At 38.6% G+C, this 15,737-nt stretch overlaps 1 protein-coding gene across 1 annotated transcript in view; it reads left to right on the top strand.

Moving 5' to 3' along the window:
• LOC143551976 (serine/threonine-protein kinase GRIK2-like) overlaps positions 1-5,689 on the top strand; it is a 233,707-nt gene extending 228,018 nt beyond the window's left edge. Inside the window, exons 2-7 of the mRNA XM_077042302.1 lie at positions 4,239-4,610; positions 4,715-4,789; positions 4,867-4,911; positions 5,201-5,275; positions 5,365-5,452; positions 5,529-5,689. Of these exons, the coding sequence (XP_076898417.1) occupies positions 4,278-4,610; positions 4,715-4,789; positions 4,867-4,911; positions 5,201-5,275; positions 5,365-5,452; positions 5,529-5,689 (777 nt within the window). The 5' untranslated portion in view covers positions 4,239-4,277. The remainder of the gene's footprint in view (positions 1-4,238; positions 4,611-4,714; positions 4,790-4,866; positions 4,912-5,200; positions 5,276-5,364; positions 5,453-5,528) is intronic.
• The last annotated feature ends 10,048 nt before the right edge of the window (positions 5,690-15,737 follow it).

Below are 15,737 nucleotides of genomic sequence, written 5' to 3'. Positions count from 1 at the left end.
GTTATTGGGTTCGTGCGGGTAAGACCGCCTTCCCACGCAACGACTTCACGTAATGTGAATGCCGTCACCAGTGTTGGATAGTTTTAACCGTTCGACGCGCGGTTGTTGATAGGTTAGTGTTCATTTTCCTTTCATGATTCATGCGGATAGACCGGCACTTTCATTTAATGGAATAATTGAACTCCTCCTTCAACTGACCTGCGTGAAGGTTTGCCCGTTGAGGATAAGTTAACCTTTGAACGTGGCTGATAATAGGTGTGAAGTTTTGCTTCCTCTTTCGTGATTGTGCGGGTAGACCCGTCACTTGCACTTAGTAGGATGGCATAACTTTACCCATATCTGACCTGCGTATAGGTTTACCTTTTCCTCTTAAGAATTTTGAACCGTCCCACGCGCGGTTGTTGATAGGTTGGTGCAGTTCCCTTGAATGATTCATGCGGATAGACCAGCACTTTCATATGGTAACTTTTTTTTCCCCTTCAACTGACCTGCGTGAAGGTTTATCATGCTTTTTGGGTTCGTGCGGGTAGGACCGCCTTCCCATGCAATGACGTTTTTTGTAATTATGCGGTGAAAACCGGCATATTAGTGTGTACAAAAGTATAAATGTAAATCATCAGCTTCGACGTTTGAAAGAGAATCATTTCCATTAGAAGTGGCTCTTGGCCTTTTCTGTACAAATTGGAATTGATTACATGCAAACTGTGTAATTGAACTCCCTTCCATGTTGGGACAGGAGTGCCATCGAGCCGACACGCACCTGTTTCGGGATCTCGTTCTTTACGCAGCATGTAGTCTCCATATTGAAGCTGATTTTTTATTCATGTTTACCCCAGCCATGGTTCCACACGCACCTGCCTGCCTGCTTAGCTTTTATTTCGCCACGAGGTGTGCGAGCGTCCCATCTCTGACGAATGTTTCGACCATGTCTTTTACGTCTATGCATTCTTCAGTGTTGTGGCCTTTTGTTCTGTGATAGTCACAGTACTTGCTCCGATCAGCATCGTGACGATGTCGGATTACTGGAGGCTTTGGCCATGGGAGCTCTTCAGTAGCAAATATGTCAGTGACGCTTTTGGTAAGTGGCGTCCATCTGGAGTTCCGGTGCAGCTTTACATTATCCCTTTCACCCAATCGGTGCTGTAAGCCGGATGAGGTGTCAAAGTTTACCCTTGACTGCCAAATGCCTTGCTTCCGTTTTTTGTTCAATCGGGCGGTGAGGACGTTGTCCTCTCTCGTCCTCTGGGTGTAAAGGTTTGTGCTCTGCGGGTCTCTACCCAGTTGCTTCTCCGTTTCCGCATAGCGTTTGGCTGCTGTCATGATGCCATCCCATGTGGATGGCATTCCATCTTTACCCGTTAGGGTGCGGATAAGCTCTGGGTCCTGCGCGCCCTGGATGAAGGCTGCGCGAACAAGATCCTCGCTGATATTGCCCAAACTTAACTTCTTTGAGTTGAAGCGAGTGATGAAGTTTGGCAGAGATTCATCTTCTTCCCGTATGCATTTGAGGATTGTCCATTGCTCCTCGGTATACTTTCGCTGCTGGCTGAAGTGTTGGCTAAACTTCTGCTGGAAGTCTGCCCAGTCGTAAATGTGGTTAACCGGTAAACGATCAAACCAAACCCTAGCAGCCCCCACCAGCGTCATTTGAAACATGTAACACCACGTGGGTTCCGTCCAGTTGCTGACGGTTGCCCCTGCTATGAACCTGTTCAAATGGTCGTCTGGGTCGGACATACCATCATAAGTGCCTATGTTGGGCATTTGTTTGGCACTTTTTGGGGCAATTGCTTCCGCAATGTCCCTTGCAAATTTGGACGTTCCCGCATTTGCAACGTTCGGTCTGAACGTTTTGGAGAAGTCTCGTGAACTTCCACCTGTGCTTTTTGGTTTGAAGGCTTGTCCAAAATGCCTTCTCGGTTGGGAGTCCGTTTCCTTACGCTTCCCTTTTGCCCTATGGCGAGGGTTCGCGTCGGAGTCGGATTCCTCCGAGTCATTGTCCAAGTATTCTTCGAATTCGTCGGCCTGTTGGACGGAACGCAAGCGTTCGTCCAACTCAGCTTGGAATTCCTTTTGTCGTGCCTCCGCCCATGCCTTAACTTCATCGAGAGTTTGGCGGGGGAGTCTTGTTCGTTTTTTAAACTGGGTATCGGTGAATCCCAGTGGGCGATTATTTACTGCACTTGCCCCAGCTTGGGTAACTGGGGTAGTGTTCGTAAAATTTACTTCACTTGCCCCGGCTTGGGTAACCGGGGTAGTGTTTGTAAAAACTGTGTTGCCGGTATTCCCTCCAGTAGCTGGGGTTGTGGTTACCGGAGTTTCTTTAACCATCTTTCTAGAAGTTTGAAAAACTGGAGAAAAATGAAGTTCTAGCTTTATGCACGGATGGCGCCAATGAAGAAACACTAACCAGACCCCGGGCAGATTACTGGTAACCTGGGGGTTGGAGAGCTGTTTCCCACGAGGGGTTAGACCCTTGGAAGATGGTTCTTCTGATAACCTGCAAAACAGACACCGTGAGCTCGTCACTGAGAAGGGGGGGTTCCTCCTTGTGACCACCCTCCGGCGTGAGAATCAGACTAGATTGCTCTTTAAATATAAAAGTATATTAAGAGATTGCTAGAGCAGATATCAGGTATATATGATAAGATAAGATGTCCTAAGATGATCATACCATTGGGGTATTTATAGCCGAAGGTAGGTTTCCAAGGGGTTTAGCCGGCCCAACACGCTACCAACTGTAACCTATGCACGTGCCTTGCCTGTGAGTGGTGGATAGGTAGCGGCTGACACAGAGCAGGCGTGTCGTGCACTCTTCCTCTTCTGCCAACTACAGGCTAGGCACGTGGTTTGGCAGGAGTTGGTGGGTAGGCGGCGGCTATTGGTCACAGTGCTGTGGCGTGCTGTCTGCCATGCTGCTGTCAGTGAGCTGTCGCATTCTTGGTCAGATCTTTTGTCTGTACCTCGTCAGGTATCACACAAAAGATCCTCCATCATACGGACTGGCTCATTTAGGCGGGAGTTTTCCCCCTCCCGCCTTTGCTCATTCCTTCAGGTGACACTGGTGAGAGTTAAGTGCCTTGTGCGTGTAGCCATGCTGCGCGGGTGGCCTTCCCTAATGGCTTGTATCCGAGGCTGCGGGGACAGGCGGAGTCCTTCACCATTGGGAGGCATTTCCTGCGGGACCAGCTTGCGTACTGCGCGTAAGGACGTTACGTCTCTGAGCATGGTTGGTCCTGCGGATCCAGTTGGTCTCTGCGCAGACGTCCCTGTTTAAGGTGAGTCTTGCGGGTCCAACTGGGCTCTGCTGGGACCTACCTCTTCAGAGATGGTGGTGGCGTTGAATCGTAACGGCGTTTATTTCATCAACTGCTTGTTTCATTTTGCTGAATGGCATCCGTTAGAGTTGTAGCAGATTATTAGTTAGGGCTTGTTTATTATAGGTCAGCATAATCCAATTCAATCGAATCGAATTCGGCTTTCACTTGTTTGTTTGAATACATACTATTTGTTCATATGCGTAGTAACAGATTGAATTCAATTGAATTGAATAAAATCGAATCGCTTGCTTGATTATTATACTATTTGTTCATATGCATAATAGTGGAGTAGTTAGGGCCTGGTTGTTTACTTTGTTATAAGTTTATAGGTCAGCACGATTGAATTCGATCGATTCAGATTGAATAGAATACAACTTTCAGTTGTTTGATTGAATATACTCTTTGTTCCTATGCATAATAGCAGGACTAGTTAGGGCTTGATTAGTTGATTGTCTCTTTCATCATAAGTTTACATGTCAGCATAATTGAATTGAATCGAATAGTTGTTTAATTAATATGCTCTTTGTTGATATGCACAATAGCATATTAGTTAGGGCTTGATTGTCTCGTTCATCATAAGTTTATAGGTTATCTCAATTGATATCAATTGAATTGAAGACAGATTTTACTTTTTTCAATTGATATACTCTTTGTTCATATGAAGAATAGCAGATTTGTTAGGGCTTGATTGAATTCAATTTAATCAAATTGAATTGGAATACAATTTTCACTTGTTTGATAATGTACGCTTTGTTTATATGTATAACAATCAAAACAGAAATTAATAATTGAAAATATAGCATGTGTCATTGAAAGTTGAAACCAGCACGCCTGGAATCAAAAGTCAATGCCTATATTATTCTTAGTTTATTCTTATATATTTAGGTGGCCCATGTGTTAAGATTGTGGTTAATAAAGTATTCAATGTTGATACAGGAATACTCAGGTGCAGGTTAAATGGAGATGGGGTGTTGTGGTTGTTTTGGATTTTCATTTGCAAAGAAACAAAAGAAGAATTTAAGGCCAAGTTTAGAAGCGGGAAATCATGTGTTACAGGGGTTGTTGATGAATCAACAGGTTGAAGAAGAAGAAGATGATGATGAAGAAGAAGAAGATAATAATTCATATTGTGACAACATGAGTCACATGACAGATAATGAAAAAACAGATCATGAGGAGTTCATAAACCCTGTAAAAACCTCTCAAGAGATTCTTGTTTACAGAACAGAAAACGGTTTGATTTGCAGGGAGTTCCCCGTTAAAGAAACACACAAAGTTGTACGATCAGAGGTGATATTAAAACAATAACACTAGTTCTATATAATACCAGTTGATGAAAGTGTGTGATCATTGAATTTCACTAGTTTTAAAAACTTTTTTTTTGCTTGTTTTAGGATGAGAATGGGAACAAGATGGTTAATGAGTATGTTCGCGAGTATAAAATTGGCTCCGGTAGCTATGGCAAAGTGGTAATTATTTATTCCAACTTCAAACAAGAAAGTGGAATGATCCACACTCATTCGACTTTGACTTGTATGTCTTATAGGTCCTTTACAAAAGCCAGGTTGATGGAAAGCATTATGCTATTAAGGTACTTTCTTTATGTAAAGACCAATAACCTAACTTGCTTCAGAAGCATTATTTTTACTTTAAGTGGTATTATACTATAATTAGGGTATTATTTTTTTTCAAATGGTCTTGAACCGTTGAACACTTGAACGTATGACTCAATTTTGAAAATCAGTTAAACTAATAACACTCAATCTGAGATATTTTGAAGTGCGATTATTTTTTAAAGTTGGAAACACAACATTTTTCGTGGTCATGGAATATATGAGAAAATACAAAATATGGAAAATACTGAATGGTTATTAATGCAGGCTTTCGACAAGTCTCATTTATTAAAGCTACGGGTTGCCCCATCTGAGACAGCCATGACTGATGTTCTTCGTGAGGTATATTATTGCCATTTATGTACACTTTTATCGTCTATAATATATGCAATCGTGTCTTTATTTATTTATTTTTTGATTTACTTTTGCAGGTCTTAATTATGAAAATGTTAGATCATCCTAATATAGTGAATCTTTTTGAGGTGATTAATGATCCCGGCACAGATCACTTTTACATGGGTATGTACCATATTAACCTTTCTATATCTCTCTTTTAAAAAATTATTCTAGTTCTTTTTAATAATTATTATTTCAGTTCTTGAATATGTTGAAGGCAAGTGGGTCTTTGAGGGTGCGGGACCCTCAGGTGGCCTAGGAGAAAATGTTGCAAGGAGATATTTGCGTGATATAGTTTCTGGATTGATATATCTCCATTCTCATGTACAAATCTTTATTCTAAAAACTGCCTTTTTTTAATTGTGGTTAATCAAGTGTTTATAATACTTCCTCAGTTCCAAATCATATACAAAAACAAACTTTTTCCATTGAATAATGATCACTAAATGTTCATAGCATTCAATGAAGTTTAGATATTTGAATTATTGGTTAGAAAATTGACTTCATTTATAATGTTGAATTATTTTGGAACACGGGAATTGTTTCCTTTTTCTTTCCCATAAGACCCCACCTTAATAAATTGATTGCTTTCTTTGTTTGTAATATTCTTTTATTTTGAAACTCATAATATTGTTCATGGAGATATTAAACCTGATAATCTTCTGATTACTGCTACCTGCACAGTGAAAATTGCTGATTTCAGTGTCAGCCAGGTTTTTGAGGTAGTTACTGCTCCTCTTTGCACGGTGTACTTTTTAATAAAATATAATATGTTTTAAACTTTGAGACAGTGGAAATCTCCTATAACGAAAAACCGTACACTTTCCTTTTTGGGTTCTCCCAAAGTGTAATTGTAGGCATGTAAACGAACCGAACAGTTGTTTCTTTAATAAAGAACAAACACGAACAAAAGTTTTTGTTCATTTAGTTAAACGAGATAACATGAACATATGTCTTGTTCGTTCATTTATGTTTGTGAGCGTTCATTCATTTAAATGTATTTATGTTCGCTCGTTTGCATTCATTTATGTTTGTAATTTACGTTTGTTTAAGTTCATTCGTTAATATATTTATTTAAATTGTTTAGGTCCATATCAATTTAGTCTAGTTTTTAATAAATTTTTTAGCCCAACGCATTGCTGTTCACATACACTTTTAATTGGTTTTAGCTCGGTTATGTTCATTCATCTATGTTCAGTTACACACATTCGTTTTCGTGAACCGTTCGTTTATACTTTTAATGAACGAACATAAACAAGCATGAAGTTCAATTTTCTTAACAAATGAACACGAACAAGAAAACTTCATTCAATTGTTCGTGTTCGATCGTTTATTTGGTTAAAAGTTAAACGAACAAACATAAGCATGCGCCATTCGTGTTCGTTCGGATTGCTTACAAGGGTAGGCTAACGTTTTTGTTTTGGTGAATTTCTAATCCAAAATTGTTTGAATGAGAAAACCATAATTTTACATTATTTTAATTTCAAAATCTTCATACGAGCCATCAGATCGTCTAATAGCTAGTTACCATCTCTAATCACCTACTTCTCATTACCTGTAAAACAGTTATAAAAAAACGTCAGCAACACATGCTGGTGAACACGCTGACACAAAATATTTTAATACTTAGTTATCCCCTCGGGTATCTTATGACCCGGCCAATCGTGGCTTAGGAAACAACCAAGTCAAATTTACTATTATAAACATCCAATTCTACTCGAAACCGCTCAGCGATACCGCAACATCGAGGACTTAGCAACTACTAATATACACAAGATAATCCCCTCTCGGACGTTACTTAGGTTCGGCCCAACGTGGCGGAGGCATTAGCAAGTGTGGTGCGGTGTGCCCACCGTCTACCCACATATGTAAGGATCCAAACAAACGTATACAATAGCCTGAGGGCCAGCGATTACTTTTGTTTATAAAGTTTTAGGGTTACATAATCCCATGCAAATATTTAAAGACTTGCTTTATAAAAGTTGGACGTATTCACCTTTCTTCTTGTTCGGTTTTTCTCACTTACTTGTATTGTCTTGTTACCTCGAACCTATAGTACGAGAATAACGTTTTATAAATACTAGATCAATGATATAGCTTCATACATTTAGTCCGTTTGCATAACCTTTATCTTGTCATTTATTTCTTTTATAAAATATAAGAACCTCTAGTCCTTTCTTTTGTTAATCATTTATAAACTACGTTTCTTCTTCATGAAGAAACGTATATTTCAAGTTTCTTCTATCATAAGAAATATTTATAAAAATCTTTATATAACAGAGAATTAATATTTCATCTATAATCCCGACTTATAAAATCTATATTTTGCTTTATTATATGATCAAGGTACGGGCTATATCCCCTACTAGGGTCTAAGCCATTTATAATATAATAATCGGACATAACCCCTACCTTGTATAGCTTGTTATAGAAATTCCTAGGCTTTACTCGGGAGGTACTTCTACTTGGTGGTGGAAAGTCGAGAGAGCAACTAGGTAGAGTCCTGGCACGCACTTTGAGACCATAATCGTCGGAATATCGGCATGTCGGGGTTGTGGCACGAAACCGAGGTTGTGTGTGTGATTTGAGGTGTGAGGGATGAATGAGAAATCCCCCATGGCTGACCTATTTATAGGCAGAAAGTGACATCTTCGCGTCGCGCAAAGATGCAATAGGTTTGCTGATTCGGCAAGTAGGTTTGCCACGTGTCACCGCGGCCTGCCACATGTCACCACGTGGTGACACGTGTCCCGTGACGTGTCACCACGTGTCGCTTCACGATGAAGTTACTTTATTGCCACTTCACGTCGCGCGAAGATGCCATGCTCAAATTCTTCGCGTCGCGCGAAGATGCAAAATTTCAAATCTGTCCATTTTTAGTCCTTTATCTTTGGTAACTCGCCATGTCTTGTTCACGTCCTAACATCCAAAAATATTAATGCGGCTCTCAAGCGGTTCGCGGTGATGCGAGCGTGCGAAGTGCGCCACCAAAGCGCCCGTGCGCGTCCGCGTCGGGTGCTTCGCACCCTCCGCTAGGACCACTAAGAGTGGTTAGCCACATAAGAACATTATTATAGGAATTTCCATCCTTATAAAGTGCTTTCTTTTTCTTCCTTCCTCCTATGTGGGATGGAGTTTTCCTTTCTTATTTCCTTAACATAAGGTGCTTCCATTCTTTATCTTATTTACCCATTACTTATACTATGAATATTTCTGATCCCTCACCTTTATTATTTTGTCAAAATTGGATCAAATTTTTCGTGATGTTACATCCTCCCCACCTTAGAATGAATCTCGTCCTCGAGATTCGCTAGAACAGATGTGGGTATTTCTTCCTCATCTCTGACTCTAACTCCCAAGTAAACTCAGGTCCTCTTCGGGAGTTCCATCGTATCTTGACTAACTTTAGCCTTCGTCGTTTAAGTTACTTAATTTGAAAATCTTCAACTTGTAGATGTTGTTCTATGAATTTTAGATTTTCGTTGATTTCGACATCTCTCAAGGGCATTGCTCATTTATGTAAGTTAGAGACATGAAATATATCATGTATTCCTTTCATCTTTTCTTGCAAACGTAAGCGATAAGCGACAGTACCGATTCGTTCTACTACTTCAAATGGTCCCATGAAACTAGGACTTAACTTTCCTTTCTTGCAGAATTGTAGACTCCTTTCCACGGTGATACTTTTAATAAGACCTTATCGCCTACTTGAAATTCCAACGGCTTATGGCGGATGTCTGCATAGCTCTTTTGTTGGTCTCTTGCCGTCTTAAGTCGTTCACGAATTTGTAACACTTCATCCGTCGTTTCTTGGACTATCTCAAGTCCGGACATTTGGTTATCTCCAGTTTTAGACCAACATACTGGCGTTCTACATTTTCGTCCATACAAAGCTTCAAATGGTGCGTTTTGAATAATTGTGTGATAACTATTGTTATATGAAAATTCCATTAGAGGAAGGTGATCATCACAACTTCCTCCTAAATCGATCACACAAGCTCGGAGCATGTCTTCAAGCGTTTGAATTGTTCTTTCGCTCTGCCCATCTGTTTGAGGATGATAAGCAGTGCTAAGAGTCAACTGAGTTCCTAACGCTTGTTGGAAACTATTCCAGAAAGGAGACGTAAATCTACTGTCTCGATCGGATATGATAGATAATGGCACACCATGCAATGATACAATGTTGTTCACGTAAATCTGTGCCAATCTATCCATAGAGTAAGATTCATTGATGGGGAAGAAATGAGCGCATTTAGTTAATCTATCAATGATTACCCAAATAGCATTGTACTGTCGGGTAGTTTTAGGGAGTTTCGTAATGAAATCCATTGTTATCATCTCCCATTTCCATACAGGAAGTTCAGGTTGTTGAAGCAGACCTGAAGGTTTTTGATACTCTACCTTGACTTGTAAACAAGTTAAACACTTAGCAACATACAAAGCAATATCCCTTTTCATTCCATTCCACCAGTAGTTCGGCTTAAGGTTTTGATGCATTTTATCACTACCGGGATGCATCATATATTTTGATTTATGAGCTTCACTCATAACCTTTTCACGTAGATTACCAACTATCGGTACCCAGATTCGGTTCCCAAGTTTGAGTATGTCATTTTCTCCTTTTACTAAAGAATCAATGGTGTCGTTACGTTTTTTTTCGGAGGTATGATTTTCTTCAATTGCTTGCTTCTGAGCCTTCTTGGTTTGTTCGATTAAATCTATTTGCAGTTCTAATCTCAAGGCTCGAACTCTTTTGGGTTTCTCACGTTTTTTCCGGCTTAATGCGTCAGCTACCACATTTTCTTTTCCTCCATGATAGATGATTTCACATTCGTAATCATTTAAGGTTTCCATCCATCTTCTTTGACGCATGTTAACTTCTTTCTGATCAAAGATGTGCTTTAAGCTCTTATGATCGGTGTACACAATAAACTTAACTCCATAGAGATAGTGTCTCCATAATTTCAAGGCAAAAATTATGGCACCTAACTCTAGATCGTGAGTCGTATAATTCTTTTCGTGTACTTTCAATTGACGAGAAGCATAAGCTATTACTTTCTTTCTTTCATTAGTACGTAACCCAAACCTGAATGAGATGCGTCACAAAATACAACGAAATCCTCTGTACCTTCTGGCAAGGCCAGTATAAGTGCATTTGTAAGCTTTTGTTTAAGTAAATCAAATGCTTCTTGTTGCTTGGTTCCCCATTCATACTTAACATTCTTTTAGGTTAATGAAGTTAAGGGAACTGCTATATGGGAGAAATTCTCGATGAATCTTCTATAATATCCAGCCAAACCTAAGAAACTTCGGACTTCGGTTGGCGATCTAGGAATCTCCCATTTAGCAATTGCTTCGATCTTTGTAGTGTCTACTTGAATTCCATTTGCATTGACAACGTGACCAAGAAATTGTACTTCATGCAGCCAGAATTCGCACTTGGAAAATTTAGCATACAGCTTCTCATTTTGGAGTAATTCAAGTAAGATCCTAAGATGAGCTTTGTGATCTTCTTCCGATTTAGAATAAATAAGTATGTCATCGATGAATACGATTACAAATTTATCTAAATAAGGCTTACAAACTCTGTTCATCATGTTCATGAAAGCGGCTGGGGGATTAGTAAGTCCAAATGGCATTACAGTGAACTCGTAATGTCCATATCTTGTGCGAAACGCCGTTTTCGGAATATCCTCTTCTTGTACCTTCAATTGATGGTACCCAAAGCGCAAATCTATTTTCGAAAAGAAACTCGCTCCTTGCAATTGATCGAATAGGTCATCAATTCTAGGTAGCGGGTAACGATTCTTAGTAGTTACTTTGTTCAAGGCTCTGTAGTCGGTACACATCCTCATAGAACCATCCTTCTTTTTGACGAATAATATCGGCGCTCCCCAAGGTGATGAGCTTGGACGAATAAATCCTTTTTCTAACAATTCATCCAGTTGTTTCTTTAATTCCTTCATTTCGTTGGAGCCAAACGATAGGGGGATTTGGCTATTGGAGCGGTTCCAGGCATTAAGTCTATTCCAAACTCGACTTCTCTGTTGGGTGGAATTCCTGGAAGTTTATCTGGAAAGGACGTCAGAAAATTCGGATAATATGGGTCCGTCTTTGATTTCCTTCGGTTTTGATTCTTCCGTCACATAAGCCATAAATGCTAAACATCCTTGGTTTAAGCATTTTTTAGCTTTCATCATGGAGATTATGCTAACATGACCCGCATCTTTGTCGCCCGCGATTTGAATTGTTCGTTTGTCAGGGGCTTGGAGTTCTATGGTTTTCTTATTGCAAATAATACGAGCATGGTTGTCGGATAACCCGTCCATACCTAGAACTATATCAAAGCCAGCTAATGTCATGGGTAGTAATTGTACATGGATGACGTAGCCTGCCAATAAGATCTTTCCATTTTCTAAGGTCTCGGAAATTTTAACTATCTCACCACTGGACGTCTCGACGTTTATAGTTTTATTCAATTTCCTTAAAGGTTTGTTTAATAGACTACAAAACTTATAATCTATAAAACTTTGATTTGCACCAGAATCAAATAAAACTCTCACGTAAACGTTATTAACTAAGAACGTACCGGTGATGGTTTCTGGTATGTCTGCGGCCTTCTTGGTGTCAAGTACAAAGACTCGAGCATTCCCTTTCTTCCCATCGTTCTTGGTGCCACTCCCTCCAGCACCTCCAGTACCCCCACTAACAGCAACATTCTTTTTAGGACATTTAAAACTAAGATGTCCCATCTCCTTGCAGTTGAAGCAAGTCATTTTGTTCTTCCAACAATTAGCAGCAGCGTGTCCAGGCTTTTTGCATGTATCACAGATGGCAGATGTAGATGTTGCAAACCGGCACCGACCCAGATGTGCCTTTTACAGATCTTGCATAACGGGTAGTTGGAATTAAAACCACCCCTCCTCCTATCCACTTCCTTTCCCCTGAAACGGTTATTTCCCTTTCCTTTCTTGTCATTTGTTGTATATTCCTTGTTATCCTCTTCCTTGTTGCGGATCAGACCGTTCATCAGATAACCAGCCAGCTCCATGGCGGAATCGGCCGTCTGCGGCAGATGAGACCTCACCATGTCTCGTATCTCTGTTGGTAAACATCATATGTAGTGGGTTACCTTGCTTGATTCGGGTTACCTGGCGGGTAGTCCCTTATCTTTGGTAACTCGCCATGTCTTGATCTCGTCCTAACATCCAAAAATATGAATGCGGCTCTCAAGCGGCTCGCGGCGATGCGAGCGTCCCAAGTGAAAAGTGCTCCATCAAAGCACCCATCGCTCGTGCGCGTGCGCGTCGGGTGCTTCGCACCCTCCGCTAGGACCACTAAGAGTGGTTAGCCACATAAGAACATTATTATAGGAATTTCTATCCTTATAAAGTGCTTTCTTTTTCTTCCTTCCTCCTATGTGGGATGAAGTTTTCCTTTCTTATTTCCTTAACATAACCTGCTTCCATTCTTTATCGTATTTTACCCGTTACTTATACTATGAATATTTTTGATCCCTCACCTTTATTATTTTGTCAAAATTGGATCAAAATTTTCGTGATGTTACACTTCGCGCCCTCTTATCCTAGAAGACATGGACCTTCCTCTTCTCAATATTCTAACCTCTTCCATCTTTTTCATTCATCAGCTCTCTCAAACCCTAGACAACCCCTTCTTCAACCCACAACTCCTGTCACCCCCCACCTCGTATTCCGGCGCCACCACAGAGCTCCATGCCGCCGCCATCCTCCACCTCCGGTCAGCCACCGCTACTCGTCTGTCTCCCACGCTGCCCCTTCGCCAAAAGTCAATTTGTCATTCTTTGAGAGAAAACTAGATTTTAGAGTAAACTAGTTATAACTTATAAGCACTATATAGTTTTCATATTTATAAACTGATTTTATGGTAAGACCAATAGATGGGTGTTAGATAACTTCAATTGTAATGAAGAGGTGTTAAATAGTGTTCTTAAAGGTGAATTTGGTCAAAAAAAACCAATATCAAATTAGTTGGATTCTATGGCACACCAGGTGTTTGCTAAAATGCCAAAGTGAAAGGTTACGCATATTTTGATGAAATTTGTGGAGCTTAATCTAAACAAAGTTTATTCCATTGTAAAAGTATATGATTTATAGTAAAAACCTAGTATTATTTTGACTTAGGAAAAGTTTACGCTTTGGCTCGGGATTGGATTAAAAGTGGAAGATCAAGTGCTCGGACTTGGCTATCAATACACATCTAAAGTTTAATTGCCTATTTTTAATAAATTTTTTTAATAATAAGTTCTGAGTACGTGTTGTCTTTAATTAGAAGACAAGTTGTTGTAAAAGTTAAACGTTGTGTTCAGTTAATAGAATTTAGTTTTATGTTATTGGAAAGTAAAGAAATTTTTGGGACTGCATTTTCCGCACCGAATAAATAATAAAAATGGTTATTGAATTTGGGGTGTTTAAATTTTCATTAAAAATTTCTGTTTTATTTTATCAGTCTGCAAATGTTAATAAACAAACAGTCTTCTTCTTGCATACTGCAGAGGTTTGGTCCACCTCTTCTGCTACAAATGCCTGCAGATGTGGTTCGCAGACTGCAGGCATTTTACCTCTTAAAAAACAAACAGCACCTTAATTAGCTATGAAAATGAACTATTCCATTCGGTTTCTATTGAAAAGGTGAATCTCCTTCCATCCAGATAGGGTTTGGTGGTAGTATGGATTTCGTGGTTTCTCGATTCACCGGTATGTGAAGGGGAACTTTCCATTTGTATGAAACCAGTGTCCCTAATGGGCCATTTTCAACTTGGTAAACCATGATTAGATTCACATGTATTAGAGTATTCCCAACTCGTCCCTCATCATCATCTCTAAAAATATATTAACAAACACTACATGTCTTCTTTTGTTCAATGAAATAATATTTTTATACTTTATCGTTACAGTTTTCTCTCTCATTTACTTACAATCTTTTCAACAAATATTAAAAAATATATAGGGACAAACAAAGTTTCTCAAATTTACAAAAAATCACTACCTTTTCTTTCTCAACCCAAAAATTTGCACTCACAACCACTCATAACCCCACCCGATAATTTGCAAAAACCCTCTTATTACGTGTCAAATAATTTTAGGCGTAAGAGCATTCTCAACCCATCCCCTAAAAGCATGTGAGATGAATTTGTAAATTATATGGTGGGGTTGTGACTTGTATAGGGTGATGAGAGAAAATGTAGTGATTTTTTTTGTAAATTTGGGAAAACTTTGTTTGCCCCTATTTGTTTTTTAATATTTGTTGAATTGGTTGTGAATAGAGGAGAGAAAAAATTACAATAATAAATGTATAAAAATTATTATTTAATTAAATATGAGAGAAAAATATAGTATCTTGAGTATAATTATAGAGATAAGAATGAGAGACAGGCTAAGAATGCTCTAATGCATTGAGTTTTGGTCAGATTAGGATGGTATGTCTGCAATATGAATTGTGTATATATAAAAAGAGACTTTTACATATATCCTCTTCTTAATACTCTTAATTACATATTTCCTCAATGTTAAATTCTTAATTACATATTTCCTCTTTTAACATACAATTACCATTTTACCCTTACCAATTTAAAATACCTAAAATCCAAACCTCATTCTATTCACTTTTCTTCATGTTGGTGGACTTTTGCATAAAATCCCTTTGACTTTACCCTCTGATTGTTAATTTCATTTTCAATTTGTCCAAAATTTGAGAAAGTAAATTGGAAACTTCCTTGAATTGACATCGCATTACGGTAGAATATTGATAGTTTAATTGGTTATTATAGTTTATTTTCAATTTATATAAGTTGCATACATTTGACTTAAATCTCTATATTCGTGGCCCATCTTACCTATCAATTATAGGTGATTAATTAAGGAGGTTTATTTGTGGTGATTGTGATTAAAGGTAGGTTGAGGATGAAGAAGAAAAGGGCGAGGGTAAAATTGTTTTTAATTAAGTTAATTTTATTAAAATAGGTAAATATGTAATATATGTGTTTTTAAGTAGGGTAAATATGTAATTAATTTTTTAGGTTTGAAGAAATATGTAATTAATGAACTTAGGAAGGGGAAATATGTAAATGCCCATATAAAAAAAAACAAATATCACTTTATCAAGATTCGCTTGGTTTGAGAGGTATTATTATTATTATTATTATTATTATTATTATTTTTTTTAATTATTTTTTAGTATTACATGTTTTCTATACAATTTTATGGACTTTAGTATAGCAAAACTAGATTGATCAGCTTTGTCTAGTTTTTTCAGCATTAAAAGACTTTAATATACGAAATTTGGATTAAGTAATTTTCCAAGAAAATAGGAATTTATGTTTGATTTTTCTATACTAACGTTATTCGATATACGGAATGGAAGCCACACA

This window comes from Bidens hawaiensis, unplaced genomic scaffold (genome assembly GCF_021521415.1).
Source record: "Bidens hawaiensis isolate Kalapana, Puna unplaced genomic scaffold, B.hawaiensis_p1.1 tig00016746_1, whole genome shotgun sequence".
Lineage (NCBI taxonomy): Eukaryota > Viridiplantae > Streptophyta > Magnoliopsida > Asterales > Asteraceae > Bidens > Bidens hawaiensis.
This window is presented reverse-complemented; position numbering and strand designations above follow the sequence as displayed.